This window comes from Meleagris gallopavo, chromosome 6, assembly GCF_000146605.3.
Source record: "Meleagris gallopavo isolate NT-WF06-2002-E0010 breed Aviagen turkey brand Nicholas breeding stock chromosome 6, Turkey_5.1, whole genome shotgun sequence".
In the NCBI taxonomy this organism is placed as follows: Eukaryota; Metazoa; Chordata; class Aves; order Galliformes; family Phasianidae; genus Meleagris; species Meleagris gallopavo.
The window spans coordinates 3434067-3441928 of record NC_015016.2 but is presented as its reverse complement, the minus strand read 5'-3'; the positions used below and the strand labels follow the sequence as shown (position 1 = coordinate 3441928).

Below are 7862 nucleotides of genomic sequence, written 5' to 3'. Positions count from 1 at the left end.
CTGGTTGGTGACCCTGCACACAGCAGGGGGTTGGAACTGGATGAGCGCTGTGGTCCTTTTCAACCCAAGCCATTCCATGATTCTATGATTCCGTGATTCTGTGACCTTTAAGGCCTTTTCCAACCCAACTGTTCTCTGATTCTGAGGTTCCCTCTTCTTTCTGTTGCAGGTATGACACGCCAGCATCCTCGAAGAAGAAAGTCCGCCTCAAGGACCGCAACAAGCTGTCGACAGAGGAACGCAGGAAGCTCTTTGAGCAGGAGGTGGCCCAACGAGAGGCCCAAAAGCAGCAACAACAACTGCAGAACTTGGGCATAACGTCCCCCCTTCCCTACGACTCCATGGGCTATGGCACACCGCACCACAGCTTCATCGGCTACCCACCTGGCTACCCCATGCAGGCCTACGTGGACCCCAGCAACCCCAATGCGGGCAAGGTGCTGCTGCCCACCCCAAGCATGGACTCTATGTGCTCCCCAGCAGCCTACGAGCACCCTCAGCCCATGGTGGGGCACACAGTTGAACCCACCCTGCCCACTCCCCAGCCGGTCCCAGTAGTCCAACATGTAGCAACGCCGATGGAGGTGACGACTCCTCAGTATGTAGCACAAAACGACGCCGTGGTCCACCAAGAACCCAACGTGGCTGTCCTGCCCGTGCCCACCACGGGACCAGTGCAGGGGCAGAGCTACGGGGTGTGGGATTCCAGCCAGCAGCCGGTGGCCGTGCAGCAGCAATACTCGCCAGCCCAGTCCCAGCCTGCCATATATTACCAAGGCCAGACCTGTCAGACTGTTTATGGGGTGACGTCCCCCTACTCGCAGACGACCCCACCGATTGTACAGGTAACCCGTGGGGGAAATGTGACCTTTTCAGGCACAGCGTGGCACAGAGCAGGAGGAAGGGAACCAGCCTGCAGCTGGAATGCTGTGTGTACTCACGATGTGCCAGGGGCCGTCCTGGTGTGCTTTAGTGTTGGGCAGCATTGCTGAGATAATTCCATCTGAGAGTCTGTATAAAGCACAGGTTTGCTTTGTGGTTACTGCTGCTTGACTGGGGTGTGATCTCCCATAAATCCTCCAGGATATGAGGATTCCTTCCCCCTGATGTGTGCATCACTCCCATCAGACCCCATCAGTTTTTTCTTTTAGGGTGTACCTAATTTTCATTTCAGATTATCCAGTGATGGTGTTCCTGCTGCACCATGCAGGCTTCTTTCTAGTGAGGAGCATCACAGATGGCTTTAAAAAGAACAAAAGTGAAACTTTGCCGTTCTTTTGGTCTTGAAATCTTCCTAGTTGATGGCTTTGAGCACTGAAGCTCAGTGTCACCCAAACTCACTTTCCTACCTATCATGGAGGAGACACATTCTGAATCTCAGTGCCTGGAAAGGAAAATGTCCATGTCTTCCAGCACTTTGGGTTTCTCTCTTTTACCTTTTCTGTATTTTTCCACCTAAGGGGATTTTTGAATTTTGGATGAGTGCGGACCCAGATGTGCTGCAGTGAGGCTGAGTGGAGTGCTGAAATCTTTTTGTTCTGAGTTTCTCTTGGCCTCCCAATGATTTCGCAGAGAACCTCACTTTGGTCAGAATTGCTCTGCTTTGTCTGTGGACCATTATTGCACATTTGGAGTAGGTGAAGCAGTAAAGTCGGGGGTTTACCTAAAGGAGGATGCAGGACTGCCAGCTGCTTCATGTTCTGTCCTAACTCCAACCTGGGGATCCCTCTGGGCTGACCTCATGGGCTGTTGTGGGGGGATACAGGCTGTGTCCTGGTGGCAAGCATTGATGCTGTCCTGCTTTACAAGCTCTGAGATATCCACTCTCATTTGATATGTTAGAAGATTTCTTCACCATACACACGCTGGGAAATAGTCTTTTGTGCTCGGTATTGCACTTTGTTTCACTGTTGATGGAACAATTGTCCTGAGCAAGTGATTCACTGTTCCCTTTGAAAGCTATAGGTTCTGTAGGCTGATCTCTTTGGCTCCCCAGGGGAGGATGCTGACCCCAACCCCTTGTTCTCTATTGCAGAGCTACGCCCAGCCAGGCCTGCAGTACATCCAGGGGCAGCAGATCTACACAGCCCACCCGCAGGGAGTGATTGTCCAGCCCCCTCCTGCTGTTACCACCATCGTGGCCGCTGGGCAGCCACAGCCCATCCAGCAGGTATGGCTCACACTGGGGTTGGGACATGGGAGATGGATGGCATCATTTGAGCTGCTCACCTCTGCGTGGACTGGGGCACCGGGCAGCTGGCAGAAGGACTGGGGAGCTGTTCTGCCCAAAGCCCCATCCCTGGAGGTGCTCAAGGCTGGGTTGGATGGACCCTGGGCAGCCTGATCTGGTGGATGGCAACCTTCCCACAGCAGGGTTGGGGCTGGATGGGCTTTGAGATCTCTTCCAACTCAAGCCACGTTGTGATTCTGTGCTTCTGTGACCTTTAAGGACCCTTGCAACCCAAGCTGTTCTTTGGTTCTTTGGTCTTTCATAGTACCTTCCAACCCAACTGCCTGCTATCTAAAAGCCCCTGTGACAGAGTGCTTGTATTCATATGGTCAGGATGTGAACAAATAGCTAAGAGTGGCTATTGGATAGAAATGGGTGAAATGTTCTACTGTCACTTCCTGGGGCAATGCTAATGTCCTTCTTGAGCTTTACCTTCGACAGAGACTTTGTTGCAGGGAGACAGAGCTGTCAGACTGCTCTGCCTTGCCTTCTGACATTGTTGCCTGTGTGTTTTCAGCCAGAGCTTGTGGTGACCAACAACCTCCTGGACCTGCCTCCTCCATCCCCTCCCAAACCCAAAACCATTGTCCTGCCTCCCAACTGGAAAACAGCCAGAGACCCCGAGGGGAAGATCTACTACTACCACGTGGTAACGAGGTAAGTGGTGATGAGGTCAGCATTGGGGTGGGTGGAGAACAGATGGATGCAGTGGCACCATACACCTCCAAGCACAGGCCAGGTGGGGTGCTGCTCTGCTTGAGTATTTCTGTGATATGAGGATGCAATTGAGCTTGATCATGGTATCATTAAGGTTGGAAAAGACCACTAAGATCATCGAGTCCAACCTTACCTGTCAGAGTTCCTCCTTCATCATTCTTCTGCAGTTGCACCAGAAATTGCTGATTGAGTGCAGTGAATCTTAAACAGGGCCAGTAGAGGAAAGGAGATCTTGTCCATACATTTTCTTATTTGAATATACATTTTCACATTTGAATTATTCATTTTAGCAGTTGAGTGGTAGTTATTTGACATCGTGTACAGTAATCAGTACCTGGAGAATTAAGTGCTGTGCTGAAGCACACAGAGCTGCTTGGAACAGGCACGCTCCCATGTTTCTCCATGGCTTTTCCTTGAAAGCAGAAAGATTTCTAGATGCAGGTCAGCAAACCTAAGAGGCTCAGAGCACTGACTCGATGCAGCCCTTCGGGTTGCAGGGAAGCTCATGTCCCAGCTTCACAGAGCTCACAGCTGGGAAATTATTGCTGTGTGAGGTCACCTCTGTACCTAACGATGCTGCTGCAGGGCGGGGCTCTTCCCATCCCTTTGTTTAATCTGCTTTTCAGATGACCTGAGAGTCAGAGTGAGCTGTGATGCTCTCCTGACACATAGATGAGCTGAGTGTCATCTGCCTGTTGAGCCTTTCAGGTTCTTTATTGGGGCTTTTCTCAAGACTTCTGCTCTGCATCCTTTGTGCTGTGAGATACTTTCAGGTGCTGCTGCCCTTTATCCTGCAGAAACAGACATTAAACCCATCCCTTAGGTCTGATGGGATGTCTCCTGCCTTTTCGCCCCACAGTCATGAACCTTCTGTGTTTCATGTCCATGGCCAGAAAATGGTACAAGTTCTCTTTCTTAAAATGACTCCTTTTCTGAGGGTGATGTGCTCTGTTTGTTCTCCAGGCAAACCCAGTGGGACCCTCCAACGTGGGACAGCCCAGGGGATGATGCCAGCCTGGAACACGAAGCTGAGATGGACCTGGGGACCCCAACGTATGATGAAAACCCAATGAAGGTAAGCATGGAATCAACGAGGGAAGCTCACTGCCAACATCTTGGTGGCCCACACGGATGATCCTGGGCTTGCCTGCTTGCCAAAGCAGCGTGTGTGCATGCTGCAGAGTGCTGGTTGTGGGATGGTGACAGAGGGACAGCAGTGACCCAAGATGAGCCATAATAGCTGCGCTGGCCATAGGCTTTATGGGCTTTAAGATAATGCTGTCGTATCAAGGAAGTTCTGTTTGCTCAGCACTTGGTGCTTTTTGCAGTCATGTGGGGGTTCCCTTCGTGTCTGGGGTCTCAACTTTCTTCTGTGTTGGATCTGAAGAAGCTCAGGCTCCTTGGCAGTGAGATGGGAGCAGATGCATCTCCTTGATGGCGCCCCATCTGCAGGCAGGATGTCTCTGGCTGCCTCACTGCACGTGTTTGGCCGTAGGTTTGAGGATGGCAGGACCAAACCAGGCGTTAAACCCCACTCCCATCCTCCAGGCAGCTGCTAAATCATGCCATGTGTGCCCTGTGGCACTGTGGGGCAGAGAGAGTAGCCATGGAGAAAGGGTTTGTTGTTGGATTGTAATTCTGGGAGCAGTCCCCATCCTCTCCAGCCATGCTGTTACAGGGCAGAGTCTTTGTGCTGCTGACAAAGCCACGTCCCTGCTCTGTTGCAGTCAATTTTTCCAACTCTTTCCATTTCCTTGCTGGGATGCTGAGGGTTAAATCAATTCATGTAATGCCTCCAAGCACTTCAGTTGGAATTCTTGGAGAGCTGACTTAAGCAATATTAATTGCAAATATTTATCTGCCTGTAAAAATGTTAATTAGAGAACGAATGAAGGCCTGGCACAAACTGCTCCACCACTGAGTATTTGTTTCTGTGACACTGCAGAGGGGTCCAGAGGAGCTTCCTAATGGATTTTGTCCTTGGGTCTGCCTGTTCTGGGAGCCCTGGGACCTCACTGCAGAGGAGCAGAGTGAACAGTCACATCCCCAGAGCATACATGGGCACACGTGTGCCTTGGAGCTGCAAAGGCTGCTGGGCTTTTAGGTCCTTTGGGGCACACATTCAGTAGCATGCAGTGAGTTTCCACTCACTGGCTGATTTCTCTTGCTCCCTTCCTCCTTCCCACTCCATCCCCAGCATGGTTTTCCACCCCCTAGCATCTCAGGTAGGATATGAGGAACAATTTCTTCTCAAAAAGAGTGGTGATGCAGTGGCACAGGCTGCCCAGGGAGGTGGTTGGGTCACCATCCCTGGAGGTGTTTCAGAACTGTGGAGATGTGGCACTGAAGGACGTAGTCAGTGGTCATGGTGGGGTTGGTTGGGCTTGGGCTTGGGGATCTCAGAGGTCTTTTTCAACCTTAATGAATCTACAATTCTGTGATTCCGTGTCCCATCCAGCCCAACTCTGCTCTGCAGCCTTTCTGTAAGGCAGTGAAACTTGCATTATGGATGTCCTCAAAGCGCTGCTTGCCTTTATTTTTTTGCATTTCCTTGCATTACAGTTTTCCTGGCAGGCAGCAGTGCTTTGGAGGAACTCGGAGGAATGAGCTGTGGTCAGACCAAGGCAGGCCAAAGCCTTGGAACAATCTCTGAGTAATGGTAACCACAGCTCTCTGTCATTGCATTGCAAGCCCATTGCTACTGTACTTCTGTCCTAAATACAGCTTTCAAGCAGTAAGCTTTCAGTAAGGCTGAAATCAAGATAAATCTTAGCATAGGCAGAAATTATCACCTTTGCACCAATAGCAGCTAAGCATTTCTTGTCTTCACTCTTGCCCTGATGCCACAAGGATTCCTCCCTGCAGGGCAATGTTAAGCTCCCATCCTCCAGTGTGCTCTAACTCAGAGGTAACCATGGCAGTCACCACCTTTCCTGCACAACTCACAGGGCTCTCCTGAGCTGAGAAGTCAGCTGGGGTGGCTGCACAGCTCCTTGTAGGACCACATCCCTGCCCCTGGCTGCTCATTGCCTGCGTTGTCATTGAGTCATCCAAGTTGGGAAGAACCTCCAAGATCACTGAGTCCAACCTCAGCCCACCCCCACCGTGCCTGCATCCCTCAGTGCCACATCTCCACGGTTCTGAACACTTCTAGGGACAGTGAACCACCACCTTCCTGGGCAGTCTGTGCTCACTCTTTCTGAGAAGGAACCATTCCTAATAGTCCACCACGGCTGTCCCCATGGCTGTCTCTTGGGGATTGCCCTGCCACACACCCACTGGCAAGGCATTGGCTTCCCCTCTGCAGTGGGGTTTCTCACCCTATCATTTTTTCCATGGAAAGGGAAATGAATCCTGCCTCAGCCAGCGGGAAAAAATGCTGAAATTCAGAATTCTCATCAAAGCAGATGTCCAAAGGTTTGTCATTTTTTCATGAATGCATCATCCGGCTCTGCTTCAGCTACCCAATGAATGCGTGTCGTTTGGACTCCCCAAGGGCCAAATCAAAATCCCCATTGTTGCAGAACTGACCTGCATAGAGAGGCTCACCCTGCAGTGCTGAGCGTGGGTGGATGGCAGCAGCACAAAGCTCTGACCCGGGCAAGCGTGGGAGCTTGGGATGTCAGTGGGGTTGGGCCTCGCTGTTTGTTTTCTTGCACTGGGGTGTGCTCTCCTGGCTGACTTTGGTGCTGCTCTCCATTTATGATCTGACATCCCTGCCTTCCAGCAGTAGCCAGAGCCTGGGACCCACAGCCAGGCTGAGGGAAGAGGGATGGGGCTGCCCAGGTGATGCTGTTGGGTTTTGTCTTCCATCATTTTTGCTCCTGCGTGCCTACGCTGTGCTGTGGCTGCTCTAGAAGTCATCTGTGGCCTCCCTCTATCTGCTGCTGGCTGTGTTGGGGGTATAACAAAACCCTATAGATAGAAGGCTCACATTAGGGTTGTTAATGCAGAGCTGAGGCTTGTTGGAGCTCGCACCCTGAGCCCTGTGGGGCTGTGCTGGCTGCTGGCTGCTCCCCACTCTGCGGCCTCTGTGCTCACAGCTGTGCTTCCAAAATAGCTGCAGATAGCTCCAGGAACCGGTGTGGCCAGGCTGGGAGGAGGGAGGGGATAGGCTGCACTCCCCTTCTCAGTTTGGGCAGGGGGAAAGCGGCAGCATTCAGGAGCCTTGGGTCCTCAGTGGGGGAGGGTTGGCTCAAACCACGCCATGAAGGCCCCCATTGCAGTGCTTTCCACTGTAAGGTGTCACTGGCTTGGTGAGAAACTCGCTGCCAGACTCCTGGGGGCTCATGGATAAACCCTGGCTGAATGGGAAGCCCATTTCCCTGCTGCCATCCTAATGCTGCCATCCCGCTGTCCTCTTGCACTCAGGATGTCAGGGGTCCCTTCCAACTGGGAACGTTCTATGATCTGACCCCAGTTGTTGCTCCAGAGGTCATTCCCAGCTTCACGTCCCCACTTTTCCCAGGAAGTCACCCCCAGAGCTGCCTCCTCACACCTCCTTTTAGGACTCATCCCAAAAGCCGAGGGGACCCCGCATGGCACGCAGGGAGTGGGGCAGAGCCATGTGTTCCCCATTAGGGCCCTTTGATGGAGGTACCCGGCGCAGGGAGCCAGCAGGGCTTTGATGTGCAGCCAGCAGGGACGCCCCGGCCCTAATTCACTCCACTCAGGGATTGCTCTCAGCCATAAAACTTCCATGGGAGCGTTTTATTGAAGCCTAGAGCTGCTTTTACTGTGGGACTTTGCAGCTCTGCTGCTCCTCCCCGTCCCTTAGTAAAGATGTGGCTCTGTGGTCACCCCAGCTTGGTGCTCAGCATAGCCATACCCTGTGCCACCGAGCCATGCTGGTGGTTAGGATGAAGCCAATGGATCATAATCAGGCTTTCACAGGCATGAATTAAACAGAGTGGGG

At 52.2% G+C, this 7862-nt stretch overlaps 1 protein-coding gene across 1 annotated transcript in view; it reads left to right on the top strand.

The window, feature by feature from the left end:
- The window catches only part of SETD2 (SET domain containing 2, histone lysine methyltransferase), a 42256-nt gene that overhangs the window by 31729 nt on the left and 2665 nt on the right, over positions 1 to 7862 (top strand). The window contains exons 14-17 of the mRNA XM_010712303.3: positions 170 to 845; positions 2036 to 2170; positions 2748 to 2887; positions 3911 to 4022. Coding sequence (XP_010710605.1) covers positions 170 to 845; positions 2036 to 2170; positions 2748 to 2887; positions 3911 to 4022 — 1063 coding nt within the window. The remainder of the gene's footprint in view (positions 1 to 169; positions 846 to 2035; positions 2171 to 2747; positions 2888 to 3910; positions 4023 to 7862) is intronic.